The following is a 26,727-nucleotide window of genomic DNA, read 5'->3' on the forward strand; positions in this document are numbered from 1 at the left end:
TGTGCTGGGCATCAGCTGCGCGCAGCGGCCCCGCTTTCCCCGCGCAGGTACTTGATTATTTATTTATCTGAATGTTTGTTTATTTGCGTGTAAATAAGTGTGAATAATTGATGTTGCGCTGAGACCCATAATTACTGTAGTTCTCACATGCAGGACTGAGGCTTGTCATGATGTTTGGCGCCCACCAGTGTCGGTTTGGACGAATGACAGGAAGACAATTTCATCGAGTATATCATGGAAAAGATTGATTCATTTTATTACAGTAAAAGAATGGAGGAAAGACAAACAGAACATCATGATTTCCAATAAGTAAAATATATAGAATAAATCAAAGCAATAATATTATAGCTAGTTGTCACATTTTACACACGTCTCGAGTACAAAATTTGAAAAAAACACGACTAAATTCATATTGACCTTTTGTGACAACATGCCCCAATAAGGACACATGTGGTCACACCACATGGGGTAGGGTGTCACAGTGGAACCTGCAAATATATATCAGAAATATTAAATAAAACAACTAGCACTGGTGTTTCCTGTATTAATACAAATATATAATTATATAAAAATATTAAATATAATTATTACAGTTAAAGGAATAAGCATTATTTTTCCAATTTCCAATAAGCAGAATATATAGAATAACAAAGTAATATAGAATAATTATAGCTAATTGTCATTTTAGACACAAATATTAACGTCTCAAGTACAAAAATACTATTGAACATTTACAAAATACTGCTGAAAGGGTTGACAACATGCCCCGATAGCAACACTACATGGGGTAAGTTGTCACAATGCAAAAAAAATGCAGAAATATTAAAGCAAACAATACCTCTCAAACATCGTTCTTCCTTATTTCTGTGATTACATTTAGTCTTGATTACACATCTTAATTTGGTGTTCCTTTTATTTTGTAACGTTGAGGGTTAAAATATAATAATTTTGTTCTGAAGATGAAAGTCAAATTGCATTTAATGTAACAAACTTGTTGTTCCTACTTAAAAGTAAATGTTCACGCTGCCTTAAAACGTTACATTTAGTCAACTTAAAATGTGTTGTATTAAGTTACAACTTGGATATTTGAGTTCTCAACAAGTCAAATCCAGCAAAGTTATTCTAACGCACATTTTTAAGTTGTGACAGCTAATTGCGACAATATTTTTTTTACAGTGTTTCCTGTATTAATAATAAAATATAATGCTTTAGCAGGACTTTTGTTACAGTGCTCATGGCAAAAGTTTCATTGATCTGAACGGATAATCCTCTCTTAACATCTGAAATGCATAAAACAAGATTGTATTTCAAAACAATTGATTAGAAAATAAGACAACCTGAGCAATCCTCCAGGTCTCAGACACACACACACGCGAGCGGAAGGAAACTCGTCCCGGGGCCATGAGTGTTTTCCTCAGGACTTGAGAACGGAGGAGGAATGCGGTTTGTGGATTCTCCTTCATTAATACAACACGCCTGCAGTTCGTTCAATTACAGCAGTGTGCAGAAGATGCTGGAAGTTTAAAGATTTAAACAGCTTACACAAGTCGCCTCGGGTGTTTTTGTTGCCATCAGTTAATTCCTTTAATTTATGGGTTTTACTGTGATGTCTGTGAGAGAAGCAGAAGTGGGTCAGATTCCCAGATGATACACACCGAGACTCGCTTGATGACTGACAGTGACATTCAGAAAACTTCCTTTCAACTGATGATGATGATGATGATGATGATGATGAAGAGTGTTTAATGGGCAAATCAAACCTGATGAATATTGAAATAATCAATAATAATATTGAATTAAATAAATAATGTTTATTATAATCTTTGTTTATTAGACTGAAAGTTGTGGCCGGGGACAGGAGTAAAACATCTTTGCACAAGGCATTTAAACATGAGCAAAAGTATATGAAGAAAGGAATGGGGAAAGTTTCTAATGTGAACTTCATATCACAAAAAGTTGAAATCTAATCTGTACCCTTCAATGAAGAGTACATTAAGATGCATTTTAATGTTTTAAATATGGCAGGATTTGGATTCAGCCACAAACTGTGTTATTAATAAAATGAAAGATCTTTTACACATAAATCTAGCATAATTCATATTAAGCATTTATACTGGAAATAATGGATGTTTTTGTTAATAAATCTGATTTATTCATTTTATAGGATACATAAAAGCTTTAACCCCTTTTTTGTTCCAAGTATTAAAGTTTCAAGTGTTGATATAGTTATATTTGCCACTAGTTTCTCGATTTTAAGCTTATCCTTTAACTCAAACTTCAGGATTAGAAGTGTATTGATTTGCTTGACTTCTGTGCATTTGGCAGCTGATGTTTTCCAAAGTGACTGACAATGTTTTCAAGATTTTATTTATGAAATACATTTTTAGAAAGTTATCTGAAAACAACGTGATGGACATTTGTTTTCTTGTTATTTGTTTTGACATTTGAAATATTTCTCAATCGGTTGATAAAAATCTACAGAATGTTTTTTAATGCAATTTGCTGCAAAACTTGTGTAATTCCTCTGTGCAACTGAGTTTGTTTCTTCTTAATGGATGGTTCACCCCAAAAAAGAAAATTCTGTCATTGAAACCTCTTGTCGTTCCAAACCCGTAAGACTTTCGTTCATCTTCAGAACACAAATGAAGATATTTATAGCTTTTTTGGGTTAAAAATGATCCAAAATACATGTTTGAGCAAGTCCATCACCAGCCGGTGTTCAACACTCTCTGCTTGCCGTAGCTCGAGTCAACACGGTAAACTTGTAATAATGTTTTTAATTCCAGTGGTACTGGTGGATTTCTGCGGGAAATTCGAGCATGTCTTTGCGTCATTACGTCACATCTGTCCACGTCTGTCCACATTACGTCACTACGTCACATCTGTCCACATCTGTCCACATTACGTCACTACGTCACATCTGTCCACATCTGTCCACATTACATCACATCTGTCCACATCTGTCCACATTACGTCACATCTGTCCACGTCTGTCCACATTACATCACATCTGTCCACATTACGTCACATCTGTCCACGTCTGTCCACATTACATCACATCTGTCCACATTACGTCACATCTGTCCACGTCTGTCCACATTACATCACATCTGTCCACGTCTGTCCACATTACGTCACATCTGTCCACGTCTGTCCACATTACATCACATCTGTCCACATTACGTCACATCTGTCCACGTCTGTCCACATTACATCACATCTGTCCACATTACGTCACATCTGTCCACGTCTGTCCACATTACATCACATCTGTCCACATTACGTCACATCTGTCCACGTCTGTCCACATTACATCACATCTGTCCACATTACGTCACATCTGTCCACGTCTGTCCACATTACGTCACATCTGTCCACGTCTGTCCACATTACATCACATCTGTCCACATTACGTCACATCTGTCCACGTCTGTCCACATTACGTCACATCTGTCCACGTCTGTCCACATTACGTCACATCTGTCCACGTTACGTCACATCTGTCCACATTACGTCACATCTGTCCACATTACGTCACATCTGTCCACGTCTGTCCACATTACGTCACATCTGTCCACATCTGTCCACGTTACGTCACATCTGTCCACGTTACGTCACATCTGTCCACATTACGTCACATCTGTCCACATCTGTCCACATTACATCACATCTGTCCACATTACGTCACATCTGTCCACGTCTGTCCACATTACGTCACATCTGTCCACGTCTGTCCACATTACATCACATCTGTCCACATTACGTCACATCTGTCCACGTCTGTCCACATTACGTCACATCTGTCCACATTACATCACATCTGTCCACGTCTGTCCACATTACATCACATCTGTCCACGTCTGTCCACATTACGTCACATCTGTCCACGTCTGTCCACATTACATCACATCTGTCCACATTACATCACATCTGTCCACGTCTGTCCACATTACGTCACATCTGTCCACATTACGTCACATCTGTCCACATTTACGTCACATCTGTCCACATTACGTGGCACTTGATATAATTAAACTTATCAATTTCATGGCGAATCCAGAAAGGTTCAATCACCAACTGGAGAATCACCCGCTGTAAAACGCGAAAGACTTCGGAGAAAAAAACAGACTGACACCGGCCCATGCGAAAACAAGGATAATATCGGAAGGGCATTAAATGTCACGCAATGCTGATGTTGTTAACATTAACAATTTGAGAACAAAGTATAATTTGCACGGTTTGACATGATCGTTAGATTTAATCGCCGTGATTTACTGCAATGCTTTTTCCCCCTTAGTTGGTCAGAACTAAAGTGGATGTTACTTGTTCAGAACATTTCTCTGTGAAAATTCTCATGTTGGTCACACTTCCAAAAAGTATAATCTGTGATTGTGAATGCCGGGATCCACACCGGCGATGACTGACAGCCACACATTCTCCTCAAAACATTAATTAATCCGCGCTGTGCCGAGCCGAGACACAACCCACGTAAAGCTGATCATACCGCGAATAAATGCAATTGCAGATTTCGGACAGAGATGGTGACAAAGAGGAAAAACTGCGGACTGCAGCTTTAATGAAATCTGAGAGCTTTCATTCTGTCTCTCCATACGCTGACTTCACGCAGCCGCCATTTTGAAATCGAAATGAGGCTCCGGTGGGAAGAACCCCGGAAGTAAAGATAAACAATAATGCCTTGGATTACCAACCTGAAGCTGCTGCCGCGATTTACACTATTGGATGTTAATATCCAATATAGGATATGTATATAGTTCATTTTTTTTACTTTCTGAATTATATATTTAAAAAATATATATTTAGAAATGAATTTCACTGTATATAGTCTAAAGTATGAAAGAAATGTACAGTTTTAGAATTGACACAACATCATTAAACACAACAATACGCCATCGCATTCACGACACCCCTATGATTAAAGGCGACACTTCCGGTTTTCTTCGGAAAGCCTCGCTTTCGATTTCAAAATAATGGCTGTGTGAAATCAGCGTATTGACAGCTACGCAACTACCGCTTTGACGCTTCAAAAATATCATAGAGAGACTGTAAAACTAATCCATATGAACTGAGCAGTTTAGTCAAAATTTTCTGAACAGACTCGATCACTTTATATGATGAACAGATTGAATTTACTCAGCGTGAATTTTCAGTTTTGGGGTTTTTAATGTCATTCCAATTCCAATTTCAGTTCAACTCGTGATGTGTTGTGGCCAATTCAATTCAAATGCACACTTATGAATTATGGAGCCAATAAGGTAAAATTCAGAATTCCACATTACGGCGTTGTGTATTACACTGTGAGTGTTTCCTCAGTGAATGCTTCTGTCATGAGGACATCAGAAAGCTTCTTGTGCTCATCGCTGTGCATCTGTCTCTGATGAACACATCGCTCCGGGCGACTGCACTGCCTATAAAAGCAATAAAACCCAACAATGGCTTCTCAAAAATTAACGCAGCATCTCCATATTGATGAGGAAAAATATCCAATCTTTGCTTTTGCCTTTCTTTAAATGTCACAGTGATGGATGCCATATTTCCAGCATGCCATAATCAACTGTTTTTTTATATTTTGAATAATGCTGCATTTGAATTATAGCCGGCAAAAGGAATAATCACTCAAATATGGGAATGCACATGGAGGTGGTGGGAGGGGCTGTATGTAAATGAGTGTGTATGCATTAATGCATGACCCTATAAGAATACGAATCAGGCCTTGGGGCGCTAAAGCAGGTGTTGTTAATAGTCACGCCGCGAGCGCTGAGCCCAAACACACTGGGCTATTTTCAGCCCTGCCTTTCAGCATCTCTTGTTATTATTTTACGGTTATCTGAGCGCCTTCAATGCCCTTCATGTTCTGCTGTGTGTCACTGAGAAACGGCTTGCATGGACGTCCTCTATATGTATGTCACTATCAGAGAAACTCTGCATGTGTTTGAGTTTATTGAGCAGGTATTTCCAGCTCTTATTATTGGCGAGACAGATGCGGCCCATTATCACAGACTTTTTAATTAGCCAACAACGCTTCGGGACTACAGGGTGTGGAGGAAATACATTTGATTTAATCATTACAAGACTTTTATAGCAGGAAGTCGCTTTTAAAATGAGCATCATGCAATTTTGTGGGAGTTTATATATATATATATTTTTTTTTTTACTCTAATGTCTTCCCAAAAGACATGCGTTTATATGCATGAACACACACACACACACACACACACACACACACACACACACACACACACACACACACACACACACACACACACACACACACACACACACACACACACACACACACACACACACACACACACACACACACACACAGTAATTCCTTGTTTCTGTGGTATTTCTACAATCTTAGAGGAAGCCCATTTCCACCACATATATAACATATATGACAAACATAAAAGCTATAATTATGAAATAAAAAGTAAAATTTATGACACTCATATTTATGAGATTTAAAAGTGATAATTATGACATACTAAGTCCTATTTATGAGATGAAAAGTCAAAGTTGAAAATTCCAAAAACTGACACATTGAAATAATGACAAAGTTATATTTTTGAGATAAAGTGACTATTATGACTAAAGTTGAAATAATGAGACAAACCTCAACAATTATGACATAGAAAGTCAACATTATGACATACTAAGCTAAGATTAAAAGTTATAATTATGACAGAAATCCTATTTATAAGATTAAGAGCGAAATTATTGCTAAAAGTCCTGACTATGAAAAACTAAGTCATAATTGTGTCATTAAATGTCGAATTTATGTCGAATTTTTGACAATTAACGATCTCAGAATTTTGACTTTGTATGTCATAATTATGATTTACCAAAGCATTTGTTTTTTATGTGGTAGAAATGGGTTTCCATAAGGCAAATAATTCAGCACATGAACTACACAAACAGTATTAATAGTCAGAAGAAAAGGAGAACCTGGTGGAGGAGATGTGTTTCAGTGTTTCTGCGTTTATGTTATTGATCATCGATGGCTCTGTCATAGCTCAGGACTCTTTTCATTCAAGACAGGAATAAACCACAGTAACTTTACTATTAACCGTACCATCAGCATGATCTGTCAATGGAATATCAGATCAATAATTGATCAAAAAAAAAAAAGGAGGTCAGACAAACTTCATATCTCTCGTCCCTCCGGCTGTGGGCGTGTCTTTGATAACTGCTCTCTGATTGGCTGCTCAGGAGGTCCTTGTTCCTGTTGACTGGAGTATTAATGTAGTCCTGTGAGGGAGATCCATTCATCCTGACCCGCGGGATGATGGGAAGGTTCAGACCCCCCACAAGAGCCTGTCATAGTGACTGATGGAGAGAGAGAGAGAGAGAGAGAGAGAGAGAGAGAGAGAGAGAGAGAGAGAGAGAGAGAGAGAGAGAGAGAGAGAGAGAGAGAGAGAGAGACACAGAGAGAGAGAGGGAGGGAGAGGGAGAGAGAGAGAGAGAGGGAGAGAGAGAGAGAGAGAGAGAGGGAGAGAGGGAGAGAGAGAGAGAGAGAGAGAGACAGAGAGAGAGAGGGAGGGAGAGGGAGAGGGAGAGAGAGAGAGAGAGAGAGAGAGACCCCCAAAAATCACTAACAATAAGTACCAGTTTAGACGACAGAAGGGTTCTTTCTTATCATCTATGAATTATGTACCTTTAAGTATGCAAAATATAATGCATTCAAATGTAACTCTCTTCTGTATTTGATTTAATGATATTATTTAATTGACATGAAACGGAAGTTCTAATAGTCAATTCTTCCCTATATTGTGACACATATCCGAGTGAATCGGCCTCTCGAGATTTTAAATTGTAAAAAGCGTTCACATCTTCGTACGGCTCATAATTACATTCACTTATAACATAATTAAATAACTTGTAACAACTCAGAGTAGAACGTCACATGTTTTTTTTTTCTCTCGAAATTATAGTAATCATGGCATATGCACAACATAAGAAGAAATATGGGCGGGGCTTGATTTTGAAATTGAATTGTTGTGGTTTGCCATTGGCTGACCTCGTGTGAGTGACAGGTTGCCCCGCCCTCATCATCAGAGAAGAGAAGTCGCTGCAGTTATTCTGATTCAAGATTACGAGGCTCATGAATTTAAACTATTAATGATGTGCACCAATAAATCATTTATAATAAACACTGCGATATTCCATAAAAAATAATAATAGTCCATTTTGATTTCATGGAGGATTTTTTTTACAGTGTGTGATTTCTCATGATGGATCTTGTGACATCAGATTTAATACTGAACTTAATTGAATCATCAAGTGCCTCTTCTCCATGTTAAATATCTGTTTTCTTGTTCAGGTTTTGAGTCCTCTTCTTATAAACTCTTGTAGATCAGGACCAGTGTCTGCTTTCGCTGTAATGTAATGAATGAGCTCAGATTCACGTGACAGTGCTGCCACCATGTGGTCACTGTTCATCATTACACCCGAACACTTCAGTCACGTGTGCACTGCATGAGAAAAACTCTCAACATGAAGATAATAATTGAGAAGTTACTGCATCTCACAGCACCATTAAAGCACAGACATTCATATATGAAAAATATTGTGTGTGTAAATATGCACACCATTCAAAAGTTTGGGGTTGGCAAGATTTTAAAATGTTTTGAAAGAAGTCTCTTCTGCTCACCAAGGCTGCATACAACAAAACGAAACAGTAACACAGTGAAATATTACTTTTCTATTGTAATATATTATAAAACTGTAATTTATTCGAGAATTTTAATAATTCATCTAGGCCTTTGTGTTATTTCAGCTGTAAAGTGTCTAAATGTTTTGCAACTATTGTTCACATGTATGCCATACGAACATTTCTGGATTTTGTTTCTTGTTTTTAATCACACAGCTGTGCTAACGATGTGTGACCATTAACTGTCTGAGTGTGACTTCCTTTCTGTCTTCTCTGACTGCAAAACACTCTCTGTGTATGGCAAGCCGTTTTAACTTTTATTTATTTCCAGGATATGAATCCTTGATATCAACAATTCAATTTTCACTAGTTAAAATGATAATTCTTGATATCAGGAATTAGATTTCTACTAGTAAAAAAAAAAAAATTTGATATCAGGAATTACATTTCAACTAGTAAAAATGTTCATTCTTGATATCAACAATTGAATTTTAACTAGTAAAAACTATAATTCTTGATATTAACAAATGAATTTCAACTAGTAAAAACTATAATTCTTGATATTAACAATTTATATCCTGGGAATGGCAATAGGCAAGCCGTTTTGACTTTTAATCATTCGCAGGATATGAATCCTTGATATCAACAACAAAATTTTCACTAGTTAAAATGATAGTTATTGATATCATGAATTAGATTTCTACTAGTAACAATGGCAATTTTTGATATCAGAAATTACATTTCCACTAGTAACAATGCTAATTCTTGATATCAGCATTTACATTGTCACTAGTTAAAATGATAATTCTTGATATCAACAATTGAATTTCTACTAGTAAAAACTATCATTGTTGATATCTGTAATTGTATTTTCACTAGTGAAATGTCACCATAGGCTGCCATTCAAAATCAATTGTTGATATCAAGAATTGATTTCTTACTTGTTGAAATTCCAGTTTCACATATCAGAAATACAATTCTTACTAGTAAAAACCTTTATTTTTGATATCAAGAATTCAGTTGTCACTAGTTGAAATGTCTATTATTGATATCAACATATGAATTGCTACTAGTAACAATGTTCATTTTTGATATCAAGAATTCCATTTTTACTAGTGACAATGTTAATTTCTGATATCATGAATGTGATTGTTACTAGTAAGAAAGCCATTTTAGATATCTGAAATTTTATTGATATCAGAAATACATTTTCAGATATCAAAAATTAAAATTTTTACTAGTAGCAATTCAATTGTTGATATCAAGAATAGACATTTCAACTAGTGACAATTGAATTCTTGATATCAGGAATTTGCATTTTTACTAGTAACAATGTAATTCTTGATATCAACAATTCAATTCTTGATATCAACAATTCAATTCTTGATATCAACAATTGATTTTGAATGGCAGCCTATGGTGACATTTCACTAGTGAAAATATAATTGTTGATATCAACAATTAAATTGTTGATATCAACAATTACATTTTTGATATCAACAATTACATTTTTGATATCAAGAATTACATTTTTGATATCAAGAATTAAATTGTTGATATCAAGAATTTAATTGTTGATATCAACAATTCATATCCTACATGTGTTTTAAATGTTAAAAGGGCGACAAAACTATTACAGATATCAAAAATGGATTTCTTACTAGTTAAAATTCTGAATACACATATCAGAAATACAATTCTTACTAGTAAAAACCTTTATTTTTGATATCAAGAATTAAACTGTCACTAGTTGAAATATCTATTCTTGATATCAACAATTGAATTCCTACTAGTAACAATGTTCATTTTTGATATCAATAATTCCATTTTTACTAGTGACAATGTTAATTTCTGATATCATGAATGTGATCGTTACTAGTAAAGAAAGCCATTTTAGATATCTGAAATAATATTGATATCAGAAATACATTTTCAGATATCAAAAAAGAAAATTTTTACTAGTAGCAATTCAATTGTTGATATCAAGAATAGACATTTCAACTAGTGACAATTTAATTATTGATATCAGTAATTGCCATTTTTACTAGTAACAATGTAATTCTTGATATCAACAATTATATTTCTACTAGTAAGAAATCAATTCTTGATATCAACAATTGATTTTGAATGGCAGCCTATGGTGAGATTTCACTAGTGAAAATATAATTACAGATATCAGGAATTCAATTGTTGATATCAGGAATTCAATTGTTGATATCAAGAATTACATTTTTGATATCAAGAATTAAATTTTTGATATCAAAAATGAAATTGTTGATATCAAGAATTACATTTTTGATATCAAAAAATGCAATTGTTGATATCAAAAATGTAATTCTTGATATCAACAATTCATATCCTGGAAATGAATAAAAGTTAAAACGGCTTGCCATACTCTGTGTGTCAGAACGACATTCTTGCAAGAATAAAAACGTATAAAGACACTTAACACAAGTCTCATGCTAACACATATGAGCCCGTGTTAAAGTGGTGTGGCTGTACTGTATGTTAATGTTTTAATTGAGCTCAAAGCGTTTATTCATATTTTAAAAGAAGAGTAAAAATTCCCAGTTAACAATTTCTGGTTCCCAGAACGTTCTCTTTAGGTTATAAAAATAAAATCCCAAATAATAACCTGCAGGGAACGTTCTAATAACCTCTAGGGAATGTTCTGGGAACGTTCTCTTTAAGTTACAAAAAAAAGAACCAAAGGTTCCCAAACCGGGAATGGTTTGAAGACTGAGAGTAAATAATCCAATTACATATCCTACTCTCATCTGACGGTGTGTTTACACTGAAGACTCGTTCATATGCGAGACGCGTGTGTGTGTCCTCAGGATCTGATGTGATTTACTTACAGATTCGAGATGAGATCATTTGAAGCAGATGCTGTGAAATCAGTCAGTGTGTTATGCGTTCAGTAAAACCTCATCCAACATGATTTACTGTCTCCACAGTGAGAGACGACTGACCTTTAAACAACATGAAAGAACGACATTCATGTCACGTGACACAGAATCCTCAATGACAACGAGAGAGAGAGAGAGAGAGAGAGAGAGAGAGAGAGAGAGAGAGAGAGAGAGAGAGAGAGAGAGAGAGAAAACAAAACAAAGTTTATGGATGGGATCAAGGGATTTGAGTTGGATTTGAGCGGCACATTGCTGGCCAAATACATATTAATTTCCCACTCAATTATGTCATAATAATGAGAGTTAAAGGTGGGGTAGGCAAGTTTCCTGGAGGCTAGCAATAGCAGCTAGCTTTGAAAGAGCAAACAAAAGCGCCACAACAGACAGCGTTAAACTACGTCATGTCTCAAAAACACATAACATTAAAAATAATAATGAACATAAACAACTTACCTGTATCACCTGACTGCTGCAGATTCATTTCAGCATTAATAATGTTGCCATTGAAACGCATAGGCTATATTTACATTTACATTTAGTCATTTAGCAGACGCCCTTATCCAAAGCGACTTACAAATTAGGACTAAATTCAGCGAGTCATCATAAAGAGGCAAAAGCAACAACAACGCAGGAAGTGCTCAAAATACGAAGTTCAGGTATTATTCAGAGTAGCATAAGCCTGATAAGTGATGTTTCAAAGGGAAAGAAAACGTTTTTTTTTTCTTTTTTTTTCTATAAGGTTAAGTGCTCACGGAAGAGATTGGTTTTCAGCTGTTTTTTGAATGTTGTCAGGGATTCTGCATTCCGGATGAGGGTGGGGAGAGCGTTCCACCAGCATGGAACTGTAAATGAAAGTGTTCTGGAAAGTGATTTTGTGGCTTTCTGTGATGGAACCACGAGACGTCGCTCGTTGGCCGATCGTAGGTGTCTGGTAGGGATGTAGACTCGTAGGAGTGAGTGAAAGTAGGAGGGAGCTGAGCCTGTGATAGTTCTGTAAGCAAGCGTCAATGCCTTGAACTTGATGCGAGCAGCGAGAGGTAGCCAGTGTAGAGAGATGAACAGAGGAGTGACGTGGGCCCTCTTGGGCTCGTTGAAGACAAGACGAGCTGCAGCATTCTGGATCATCTGTAGGGGTTTGGTCGCACATGCTGGGAGTATAGTTACGATCCGCTCTGAGTATAACGTCACTGGTTTCCATCCTATCCAAATTACAGTAGCTAGTTATGGTGTGAACGCAGTATAAACTCGTTGTTTTGGGTCAGGAGGAAGTGTAAAAGCTGGCCTGGTGTTTCGGTTGCAGCGTTTGGTGACTGTTGTGGCTTTATAAGCCAGAGCAAGCTGGTGAAATGTTCTTCACTCATAGTTTGGAATAAACAATGTTCATTTCAAACTCTTTGTTGTCCATTTAATGAAATATAAATCTTAGAGTTTGAAAGCATGTGTATCTAGAAACATATGTTCCCGCCACCTTTCCCTTCCTGACAGAACCCACAGTACGTTTACATATCATGTGATATTAACAGGTGACCACTCACACCACCGGCGCACACCGCCATCTAGTGGTTGAACAATCTCATACAACATTTGAAGTGAAGAAAAAAAAAGAAAAAAAGTTGTCCTAGAACGAGTATTGTTCAAAATTCATGTATAACTTTGATGAAAGGTTTTGATCCACTTCAAATGTTGACTACTGTATATAAAAATACATTTAGACCACTTAACTTAGAGATTGCAATCAGGATGTAAAGAGACTTTCAACCAGCATAACAACAAATGTTTCTCGAACAAATCACTTCATATTTAGTGTTTGTTGGAAACATTTTGAGCGATAGTAATAGCGATGCTTGACCACTAATAAGTATGAGAAGAGTCAGACTTACCCATTAAAATACATAAATTATTATAATATTTTAAGAAGACATCAAAAACAATGAATATTTACATATATATGCTATAAATTTTTTTTAAACGTAAGTATTTTTTCTAGTAGTTCATCTTAAAATAAGACACCAAAACACAGAAAATGTCCCTATTTATATATTTTTAATTATTGTAAAATGATGCATTAATTGTTATTTCTAGTACTTAATTACATCTTGTACTTAAAAGAATATATCATAAACACAGAAGATGTACCTATTTATATTGAAATATATAAAATGTTAAACAATTATGCATTTTTACAGCAGTAATTGATTTTAAAAGACACAAAAACATGTACCCATTTAAATAAAAATATATAAATTATTATAACATTATTAATTAAGACATCAAATCACATCAAAATATTCAACATAATATATAAATGTGTGCATTTATTCACATTAAATAATGTGGATTTACTTGGACGTGGTTCGCAACACTTATGATGCTCCTGATGTGCTCCTGTCACGTACAGTGTGATGTTCACAAATATACATTTATGTATGAAACATGACACATGAAAAAGACAAAAAAGGCCAAAGACAAAATGTTTATTCACTGCGACTGCAGCTCTTCCTGAAACACTGGCAGTGTCAAATAAGGCAAAGGGCTTATAGATCATATGGATTTGTACAGTTTTGCACCAACAACAGTTATACATTCACCAGTTACTGTATGTGTGATATCATATAGATCTATATACATATTCTTAAAGAAGTGTGAGGGACGCAGGTGACAGAAGAAACACTCACGGTTATAAAGCTGATTCAGTCTTTACTGTGAAACACACCATCACACGTCTTCATATGACATAAATCTATTCTCTGTGATCTCTAATAAAATAAAATAAAATAAAAATATATAATGCTCATCATATATAGCTCTTAGACTGTTTGCATTGGATAAATAAAATCTTTTCAATTCCATAGTCATTTAATATGCTGTGTATGGAAATAAACTCACTTAGGTCACGTACAAGACATCAGCGTATGTTGGAAACACACACACACACACACACACACACACACACACGCACGCACGCACGCACACGCACGCGCACGCACACACACACACACACTCGCATTCTTGTGTTAGTCTAATAAACATCATTTTTAGGATCTAGTACACACACGTCGAGCGATTGTTTCACACACACCCGATAGACAGTCAGTGACTTCAGAGATGAATTTGCACAAAAGCATCGATCACATCTAAAGCCATTTTACAAATACATAGAAAAATATAATCCTCTGAATGCCCTTTTTACAATTATAGATAAATTATAGATTTATCTGAAAATATCAGTGTAGTTAGTGGTGGAGGATTGAGTGTGTTCGCTAAAGGGAAGTGAGTGATCTTAATATATATAGTAGGGGAAAACTCTTGCTAAAATACCATGGTATATGATCATGTCAGATGATAATGTATCATTAGTATATTCAGGTACTATAGTACTTATATGGTAGGCTATAGGCTACTTCAAAATATAACTTCATGGTAGTGTTAAAAAAACGTGGTATTACCATATACATACTATGGTATTTACAAAAAAAAGTATATGTAGTACCATGGTATTCTTCAAAGTACCATGGTACATGAGAAGCACTCCTACGTACCACTTACCATGGTATTACCATGTTATTTTATACATGTACTTTGCCATTGCAATTTTCTTGGAAGTGCCATGAAATATTTATAATAGATGAAGTTTACTACCATGGTATATTTCAAAATACCATAGTATTACTATGTGATACCTTCACTGCACCATAGTGCACTACTTTTTTGTTTCAAAGAATACCTTGCTAACATAGTAATACCGTGGTATTTTTGTAAGAGGTGAAATCTATAATAGGATCATTTCACTCTCACAAACGTTGCCCTTTTCTACATTTATGATGTAAATATAGTCTTATGGTAGGGTGACCATATTCCAGGTCATGTCCGGCCGGGATTTCGAGATCGCCCAAAATATCCGCGATTCGGCTTTTGCTTTCTCGTCGCCATTCATTTTTTTTACATGTACACCTTTTGATTCAGTAGTACTGAATTAATTCCGATTGGTTAATCTGAATGTAGTGTTTACATGAACGCTAAACAAGTGATCGGTTGATGTGCGTGTAAGCATTGCTAAGAAAATTCCTGTGTTTTCGTCTCGATCGGGATCCGTGTGAATCAGAATGCATGACCTGCAAAGCTGGCACGTACGTGTCAGTGTCAAATAACGTAATAATGTAAACATAATGAATGGTGACTGTAGAAAGCAAAAGCCGAATCCCGGGCATTTTGGGCGATCTCGAAATCCTGGCCAGATATGTCCTGGTTAAACAGGACGTATGGTCACCCTACTTATGGTCAATGTAGCAGAACAGGCGTGACACAACAAAGCAACAAGTTTCTGTCCTAAACTGAGATATTTGGTCAATTACTTGGTTTCTACTTGTGATGTCATGCTGGATAGCCCCGCCCAGAGCCATATAGAGAGAGAGTTGCGACAACGGAAGTTCAAAATTCTTAGTTGTCACGTGATTCGCGTAGACCTCAGATAGTTCCAGGAAGTGCTTCGGAATCAACTAGCATGCTTTAAAACACAAGTTTATTTGATTCAGATAATATGATAATATACAATCTTATTCTTTAAACGTCTTATCTTTTAAAACTGCATCACAAACGGTCTGTTCTACCGCGCTGCTGTTACTTCCGGGAACTATTGAAAGGCTCTACGAGCCGCCATTGCTGTAAAAAAAGCGTTCCATTGTAGTCAATGGAGTTGTCGCAACTCTCTCTCTATATGGCTCTGGCCCCGCCCACACTGACATCTCATTGGTCTAAAATCCCACTTCATACACTACCATTCAAAAGTTTGGGGTTCAGGGAGATGTTTAATGTTTTTTCAACAGTCATGTTCAGCGAGACTGCATTTATATGATCAAAAACACAGTAAAAACAGTGAAATATTATTTCAATTTAAAATAGCTTTTTTTTCTATGTGAATATATTTTAAATTATAATTTATTCCTGTGATTAAAGCTGAATTTTCAGCATCATTACTCCAGTCTTCAGTGTCACATGATCCTTCACAAATCATTCTAATATGATGATTTGATGATCAAGAAACATTTATGATTATTATCAATGTTGAAAACAGTTCATTTCACATTTTTGTGGAAACAGTGATAATATTTTTTTTTTGATTAATTTATTTTTTCTTCAAAAGAACAGCATTTATTTGAAATGGAATTCTTCTGTAACATTGTAACAAAATCTTACTGACCCCAAAATTTTAAACGTTCTGTGCTTCTGTATATTAAACCGGTAACACTTTACAATAAGGTCTCATTAGTTAACGAACTAACAATGAGCAATACATTTGTTACAGTATTTATTAATCTTTGTTAATGTTAGTTAATACAAATACAGCTGTTCATTGTTAGTTCACAGTGCATTAACTACTGTTAACAAACACAACCTTTGATTTTAATAATGTATTAGTAAATGTTGAAATTAATATCTAAGATTAATAAATGCTGTAGAAGTATTGTTCATTCTTAGTTAATGTTAACTAATGAACCTTATTGTAAAGTGTTACCATTAAACCTTTGACAGTTCTGATTGGATTGAGTTTTTACTAAACGTACGCTGTCAGTTTGACAGTCACTTTTCAGTGGCAAATAAAGAGCATTTTGTGCAATCACCATCTGAATCTCCAAGAGGACGAGACTGTGTAAGTGTGGATTAGTCTAAGTAGTGTCCGAGCGGATCTTAGCATCGACTGGCCGACGGACACGGGGTAACCAAGCTTCAGTAGAGATCTTTATAGGGTTTAGAGTAGTTAAACATCAAGTAGTCCATGTAGTAGAAGTCATACGCTCGCTGGCGCTCCGAAGCGTTCAGCTGGGAAAAGTAATGCTGCGTGATCTGAGTGGAAGTTCTGGCCGCTTTGGGGTTCCCGTCTTTAAACGAGGGGTACGTCAGGTTCTCCGGGGCCCCGATCTTCCGTAAAACGAAGTTGGCGTCTTCTTCCAAGGTCTCGACTTTCCCGATGAAGTCGTAGTGCAGGTGGCAGGGGCTGCAGAGCTGGTTGGTGGCTTCCCAATGGATGTCCATTCCCACGGGACGGTGCACGTCCAGCAAGTAGTGGATGAACTCCCGAAAGGTCACGCCGCTTCCCGTCTTCAAAGCCGACTGCGATGCATTCACTCTGTATTTGGAGATGATGGGCTTCCCGAATACGGGATGATAGTAGGAATTTGGGCTCTCGAATTTGTCCCTGAAGGCGGACACCAGACGCTCCATGGGCTCGCGTACGAACAGAACTTTAGTGTACGTTTCTAAACGCTTGCTGATTCCTTGCCGGTCGAAGCTGTCCAGGCGCTTCAGGTGATTGTCGTAGTGAACGGATACGTGGTTTATATCCCGCGTGGAGTTAGCGACTCCGGCTAGCACCATCAGGACCCTCTTCCAGTTGGAGCATCCGGCTTTCGGGACCTCGCAGTACAGGAGTTTATGTCTGTCCTCCACGTAAATACGTGACACGTGATGTGGCGTAATGGTCCGAGAGATATTACTCCGATACTTCCCGCAGACCTCGCGTACGATCCGGCGACGGGACTCCTGAACGTCAGAGAGACGCCGCGAGATCTCCGAGTGCGACGATGAAGACGATGATGAGGAGGAGTTTGTGTGCTGCACTGGACTGGTCTTCAGAAGTTTCCGGTGGCGTTTGGTGACCTGTTGGGAGCCCGGGTCGTGTTCCCGGGATCCCGGTGTGGGGGCTTGGCGTTTCCACTGGGAGTCTGGGAGCTGCATGGGAGAGATGGGGTCGACGTCGCCCTCTTCTGAACGCTGGTGGACTCTCACGATCTCACTGAACTGACCACACTGCTCCTTCAAACACACAAGACAAACCTATGAGCAAACTGATATTAGGAGACAGGAATGTATTCATTCTGTTATATTTCACTCCAAAAAGAAGAAAAATCCCCCAAATTCCCCATGATCCATCATTATTTTAATGTGAAGGAAATTATGTAATAACAGACCGCATTCTACATTGTAATTCAACCAAGCCATGTAATAAATATATATAAATGTACACACACACACACACACACGCACGCACGCACGCACGCACGCACGCACGCACGCACGCTCTCTCTCTCTCTCTCTCTCACACACACACACACACACACACACACACACACACACACACACACACACACACACACATACATAAATGCACACTCACACACACACACACACACACACACACACACACACACACACACACACTCACACACACACACACACACACACACACACACACACACACACTCACACTCACACACACACACACACACACACACACACACACACACACACACACACACACACACACACACACACACACACACACATACATAAAAGCACACTCACACACACATATACACGTATATAAATATATTTACAATCATTCACAACTGACAGTGTCATATTTCTTTCAGTCAGAAAGTGCACATTATCAACTGATGCCTTTAATTAATGTATACATAATAAATAAAAAGATAATAAATCAATAACTAAACAATGCAAAATAAAAACCCTAAATATATTGAAAGGCACATTATTAACTGATATGGGGCGCCGTTTGTAAAGTGTCTCATGCTGAAAATAACAGCAACATTTTGTCACATTTAGCTTCAAACAATGTTGTATTTAACTGGTATGAATTTTTGACATTTACAACAATATTTGTCAACTTAGAGATATTTTAAATAGTTAAATCTAAATATTAAATGTTACACCTAAATGTTAAATGTTAAATCTAAATCTAAATCTAAATGTTAAATCTAAATCTAAATCTAAATCTAAATCTAAATGTTAAATCTAAATGCTAAATCTAAATCTAAATGTTAAATCTAAATCTAAATGTTAAATCTAAATGTTAAATCTAAATCTAAATCTAAATGTTAAATCTAAATGCTAAATCTAAATCTAAATGTTAAATCTAAATCTAAATCTAAATGTTAAATCTAAATGCTAAATCTAAATCTAAATGTTAAATCTAAATCTAAATCTAAATGTTAAATCTAAATGCTAAATCTAAATCTAAATCTAAATGTTAAATCTAAATCTAAATCTAAATGTTAAATCTAAATGTTAAATCTAAATCTAAATGTTAAATCTAAATCTAAATCTAAATGTTAAATCTAAATATTAAATCTAAATCTAAATGTTAAATCTAAATCTAGATGTTAAATCTAAATGTTAAATCTAAATCTAGATGTTAAATCTAAATGTTAAATCTAAATCTAAATGTTGAATCTAAATCTAAATGTTAAATCTAAATCTAAATGTTGAATCTAAATCTAAATGTTGAATCTAAATCTAAATGTTAAATCTAAATCTAAATATTGAATCTAAATGTTTCGGGTGAAACTAAATATTTAACTAATATGCAAAATCAAAATGCCGGTAACCGGAAGTGCCAAAATAAAAGCTCGAGGAGGTCAGTGTGTGTTTATAGCATGGTTTATAGTGTCAAATAACGAATAAAAACCATCTCATCCGAGGAAATGGACTCTTGGACATGGATTATCGTGATAATAACTACCTAAAATAATAAACACATTTGGAGAAACTGTATTTGAAGAGTAGGCTAGTGTCACTTTTATGAAAAGTGCGGGACTTATGACCTGCAGCCATAATAGCCAGCCACGAGGGGGCTCACTTTGACTGAATGTCATGTCATCACTCTCATCACGAAACTCTACAGTTTCTCCAAACGTGTTTATTATTTTAGGTAGTTATTATCGTTATATTATAGTTATTATTATGAGATGGTTTTTATTCGTTATTTGACACTATAAACCATGCTATAAACACACACTCGAGCTTTTATTTTGGCACTTCCGGTTACCGGCATTTTGAATTTGCATATTAGTTAAATATTTAGTTTCACCCGAAACATTTAGATTCAACATTTAGATTTAGATTTAACATTTAGATTTAGATTTAGATTTAACATTTAGATTTAATATTTAGATTTAACATTTAGATTTAACATTTAGATTTAACATTTAGATTTAACATTTAGATTTAACATTTAGATTTAGATTTAGATTTAACATTTAGATTTAGAATTTAGGTGTAACATTTAATATTTAGATTTAACTATTTAAAATATCTCTAAGTTGACAAATATTGTTGTAAATGTGGTAAAAAGTGACCATCAAAAATTCATACCAGTTTTTTAAACATTGTTTGAAGCTAAATGTGACAAAATGTTGCTGTTATTTTCAGCGTGAGCCGCTTTACAAACGGCGCCCCATAAACTGATGCCATTCATTTCAAATGACCATGTAGTTGAGTGTGTCTGACTGATCTATCTTCAGTCTCAGAGTTCAGGTTGAGTGTGTGACTCTCAGTCTCAGTCTCAGTCTCAGTCTCAGTCTCAGGGCGTTTTTCCACTGGGTTCGTTTGCTGCGGTCCGAACCCGAGTGCGCTAGTTCCCGGCGCCCCCCGCAGCGTTGGTCTGGTTTCACACTCAATTAGTTGTATCGAACCCAGGTGCGTTTGCAGTGATCTTACGTCATCGCAAACGCACACGGAAAATGCATGGATAATACAACTCGACTGAGCATATCTGTAATTTGTCTGTTTTTTTTGGTGCTATTATGTACAACATAGTGAGAGACATCACCTCTTCAGTGTCCCACAACGTTCCCCTGCCACTCATGGTTGTCGTGTGTGAGGAAACAATGATATCGACAGTGATACGCATGCGCGGGATACTATACTTCCTGAACAAGCGCGCACCCGAGTCCGTGTTGCTTGCACATTAACGCGAACCGCGCCACGGTTCGGGAGCAACCGAGCTCAGACCACCTCCTCCAGGTAGTCTCGGGTTCGGTACTCTAGTGCGCACCCGGGTCCGATGACAGCGTTCACATTAGCGATTTTTCATGCAAACCGTGCCCCGGTCCGCACTAAACTGCCAGTGTGAAAGCGCCCCTAGTCTCAGTCTCAGTCTTCAGTCTCAGTCTCAGAGTTCAGGTTGAGTTTGTGACTCTCCGCCACCAGATGGCGCCATGAATCCGTTTCTGATCCTCCTGTGTGAGTGTGTCTCATTCCAGCTCATCTGTGCTCAGTCTGTGGCTCATTATCAACATCTCTAATCCACTAATTGACGAGGATTTTAGCTTAATTCTCTACGTCACCTGATTTCCAAAAACACGCCGTCTGTGGCAAATATCAATTTAACTTCTCATTTTAATTAAGGTGCAATAAAGTCAATGAATTGAATAATCATAAATCCAGTATTAACGAGGTGATTAGTTCATGATGAAGTCAGGGTTCGTTTGATTAGTGACGGCAGTCTACAGCCTCTTCCCCCGGGACAATACAGTGTGTTTAATACAATCAGACGAAGATCAGTTTATGGATAAGACATGATCTCACCTGTCTGGACTGAGTGGTGCTCCTGAACTTCACACCTGAAAGGACAGATACACAGACAGATCAGCTGTGCATGCAAAGACTAGAAAAATAAAGACAATATTCGATAAGCATAATGGATTCTGCACATAAAAAACACGCACATTCAAACACGGTTCAACTCTAAAATGCATCTCAAGAGCATCCAGAACACTACATCTCTCATCTGAGTGTGTGTGTGTGTGTGTGTGTGTGTGTGTGTGTGTGTGTGTGTGTGTGTGTGTGTGTGTGTGTGTGTGCAAAATCACAAACATAAAGGCCACATGCTGCGTCTTTCACATTCCATTTAAACAATCTCAAGCATTTCGAATCACTCATTCTGTAATTATGGAGAGAATAAGAAACATTCACTAATCACAGCTTTCCATGTGTAACCATGTGACCAAACATGTAATCGAGAAGCACACACACACACACACACACACACACACACACACACACACACACACACACACACACACACACACACACACACACACACACACACACACACACACACACACACACACACACACACACACACACACAATAAATGGAGACAGATGCATATTCTCTCTCTCTCTCTCTCTCTCTCTCTTTCTTTCTCTCTCTATATAAACATTACAATCTAAAGAGTTATTTTCACTTCTTAAAGTGCCCCTATATGCAATTAAAAAAGAAGATTCTCTGCACTTCTGCAATCCACAACAATCCGGTGCAACCAAGGCAGGACAAAATAAAGCAGAAAAAAGAAATCGCCGGTGCAACACAGATGTCTTCTTATTAATTAATTTATTCAAGGTGCATAACAATGACTAACGTTTCGATGTAAAATTACATCTTTATCAGAGTCCTATATGCCCCTATATGCACTTTTAAAGGTTTTTTGTTTTGGAGTCTCCAACAATATGTTTACATGCATGTAAGGTCAAAAAACACTTTAATTTTCTCATAATCCTGCATCCATTACAGCATCAGCTCTTTTCTCTCAGTGTCTGAAACGCTTCCATCAAGGATTCAGTCTCTCTAAGCTCCGCCTCTCTGAGAGCTGCTCTGCTCTGATTGGTCAGATATTCCAGTCTGTTCTGATTGGTCAGAAACCAAATTTCTAGTAGCATATCTAAATTTCAGCACTTGATACGAACATCAAAGTGGATTTGCTTTGTCAGCAGAAAACAGCGTCTTCTCAACACGAACAACACGAACCAAACTCTTCCAGTCTCAGATAAACTACAGTGTTTGAGGGCGGAGCTAAGAGATGTTTGTGAACATAAGCGCATGTTGTTTACGACTGTAAACTAATGTTCCTGTCAGAAGTGAGCCACGGGTTAAATAAATTACACCGCGCAGACAAACTTAAACAGAGCTGTTAACTGGCAAGCAGTTGATTAAAATGCTCAGAGCTCTTGACCTGTTGTGACTCCCTCACAGACGCTTCTGGAAACGACTGAACACACTGAACACAACACACACCCGCGCGCACCTGACTGACACGTGCGTCTCTTTAACACGCAACATCTTGTCAGTTCACATGCATGCTGGGAAGGATGATGCGCTTGATTTACACCTGAGATCTTCATATCTTCTGACTGAAGGGCAGGGATTTTAACCTCGTTGCAGAGCATTACTGATGCACACTATGTTAAAGCTCTGCTTAATAACACCAAGTCATCCGCTTCTGACTTCAGAAGGAAACTAGATCGGCACATTTTCATGCACAAAACTCAGTGTTGCTATGGATTTGCACAGTATTTTTGAGCACATTGCATGTTGTTACTTACTAGTCCCTCCTTCAAGGCCAATTTGAAATGCATAAATCTGAATATCATAAAACTGATCATTTGCAATGAGACAGCAATATAGGCAATTAAAGTGAGTTAGTGGTTTGCTCTAAACCCAGACACGATGCATGAGCAATATTAATAGTAATGCTTGGTTTAGCAAAGAGACAAAATGAATGAATGCATACAAATTAGCTAAATATATTCAAACACATGCACAAATGCACTATTTCTCCAGTATGTACAGTAGTATATGCACATTTTCTGAAATATCTAGATGACCTGCTACATGACTTACTGCCAAAATATGCAGAATACAAGTAGCTTATTCTACTATATCCCACAATGCAATGCACTCGATGTAACCTTCCAACTGGATTCAACTTTAATTGAAAAATCTAAATAAATGTTTTTATAGCCAAGATGATAACTAGACATTATTGAGCATTCCTCTGTTTAAAATGCAATTTTATTATACATACTGCAGTGTTATTTTAGTATTATTTATATACTATTATAATATTTTGAATTAGCTTGTATTTTTATATTTTTCAGTTTTCATCTTAATTTTATTTTGTTTCAGTATTTTTTTGTGCTGTTGTCATTTTTTTATATTTCTATTTAGCTTTAATTTATTTTTAAGTTTTAATTTGTATAATTTTAGTATTATTAATGTACATACTATAGTATTTATTAATATTTAATTTAAAAAATAATTTAATTGTATGTTAAATGAATGTTATGTATAATTTTAATTTTATGTTACAATACTAGTATGCAAAGATACACACTTCAGCTTTAAATTATGTTCAAAGAAGCAGGTTTACACCATCATCTGACAGGTCAGGATCAGGCCTGATTACCTCTCAAAGGCAGATCAACAATCCAGACTTACACACACACACACACACACACACACACACACACACACACACACACACACACACACACACACACGCTGGTGTCTGGAGAAGCGAGGCAGAATTCAGATCTCGGTGTGTGTGGCACTCTGAAAAACACCCAGAGCTCAACAACACTGCGATATTATAACACAGCTTCCCTCTCCAGCACCACAGGCTTTCCCATTCGTTTCATTAGGCCGCTCACACACACACACACACACACACACACACACACACACACACACACACACACACGCACGCACGCACGCACGCACGCACGCACGCACGCACGCATATATATAGATTATATATACATAATCTATTAAATATGAAATATTGAATTAAACATCTGAACTGTGTGTGATGTTCTAGAAGAGCGGAGACGGTTCCCTCTGGATGTGTGTGTGTGGTAATGAGAGCAGGTGACCAGCGGCACCAGGGGACACACACACACACACACACCGTCTGACTGACGCACCGAGACCAAAATAACCCTGTGTGTCGTCAGGTGAATCTCAGTCTGTGTGTGATTCTGTGATTCTGTGGCGTTCCCCAGAGGGCTGATACACCGACTCAAGCAAGTGCCGAGAATAAAAACACAGGGAAAATTACAGCCTCGTAAAAACAGCACCGCGCTGACCTACAGCGAGAGAGCGAGTAATGACAGTGTGTTTGATCAATAGTGACCGGCCGACTGCAACACACACTCCCTGTCGGACCGGCTCTGATCACTTAGAGCTGTGTAACCTTTAGAGTCTCACACCCTCTCTTCTGTCACTTCCATCCTTTGTTTCAAACCCTGGTGAGCTTCTGCGCTGTCCACTGTCTGCAACTAGCTATTAACACACACACACACACACACACACACACACACACACACACACACACACACACACACACACACACACACACACACACACACACACACACACACACACACACACACACACACACACACACACACACACACACACACACACACACACACACACACACACACACACACACACACACACACTAACCACCACTGAAGCTTTCACGGGACTCATTTGGAACCACTCTAAAAATTTCTGTGTTGATTTAACACAATTTTGGGTCAAATATGGACAAACCCAAACCGTTGGATTAAAAATGCAATTTAAAAATGTAACCAAATGGCTGGGTTTGTCTATGTTTAACCCAAAATTGGGTTAAAACAACCCAGAATTATTTAGTGTACATATATAGGCAACGACTTGCATGAAGAGGCAACTGACTGCAAAGGCGATTGACGTTATGTTGATCAGTAGAGGTGTAGCGAGACCCTCATGTCACGATTCAATACACATCACGATACTGAACTCACGATACCATATTATTGTGATACTCCAAGTCATATGATAAAAGGTTAATAAAAAATGAACTGTTGATTAAAATGTTAAATTTGATTAGTCTGAATAGTCTTGGACTTGGTGCTGAAACCCAAAGCACAGGACAATAGAGACGCCAGAATAACAATATTCATGATTCTGAAGCTGAAAATACTGAATTATTGTAGATGAATATGTTTGCACTGTTTCACTGACTAGATCTATTTAAAATAATGTAGGCCACTTTTTAACAAGATATTTGGCATCATCAGGACCCACAAATATTCCCCCATTGCATTATTATACATTATATTTAACATTATATATAGTAGTTTAATGTAGTACTGACACTAAAACTTGCATTTTTTCTCACACAGTAATTTTTTATTGTGGGTGAATTACACACAATACATATTGTCACTATCCATGATGCATATTGATGCATTTTTTTGTATTGTGACACAATATAATGTTGCACCCCTATTGAATAGTAAACTATGCAATACTCCAATCATGCTGAGCGAATGATGCAATGCTATTCATTTAGTTATAAACACAATTCTTCTAGTAAAAATCATGTTTTTTTGACTTTTTATTCACATGCACGAACTATCAAATCCCGTCCCTTCTGTCCAAACGCATGACTCTTCCATCTATAACTCGGTGTGCTTCTCGTCTCACACATCATGTGTTTTCTCTTCCATTTCCTATTTTCAA

The 26,727-nt window shown here is 37.0% G+C and overlaps 1 protein-coding gene across 8 annotated transcripts in view; it reads right to left on the minus strand.

Moving 5' to 3' along the window:
* Positions 1–15,964: 15,964 nt before the first annotated feature.
* The window catches only part of chst8 (carbohydrate (N-acetylgalactosamine 4-0) sulfotransferase 8), a 219,110-nt gene continuing 208,347 nt past the window's right edge, over positions 15,965–26,727 (minus strand). For 5 of the 8 annotated variants that reach the window (XM_082182383.1, XM_082182381.1, XM_082182377.1 and 2 more), the window contains exons 3-4: positions 21,964–22,001; positions 15,965–18,390 (exon numbers count right to left, since the gene is read on the minus strand). In XM_082182383.1, the coding sequence (XP_082038509.1) occupies positions 17,305–18,390; positions 21,964–22,001 (1,124 nt within the window). In that variant the 3' untranslated portion in view covers positions 15,965–17,304. The remainder of the gene's footprint in view (positions 18,391–21,963; positions 22,002–26,727) is intronic. The other 3 variants (XM_082182380.1, XM_082182378.1, XM_082182379.1) reach the window with 3 other exon arrangements.

Source organism: Leuciscus leuciscus, assembly GCF_965113295.1.
Source record: "Leuciscus leuciscus genome assembly, chromosome: 10".
NCBI classification, from domain to species: Eukaryota; Metazoa; Chordata; class Actinopteri; order Cypriniformes; family Leuciscidae; genus Leuciscus; species Leuciscus leuciscus.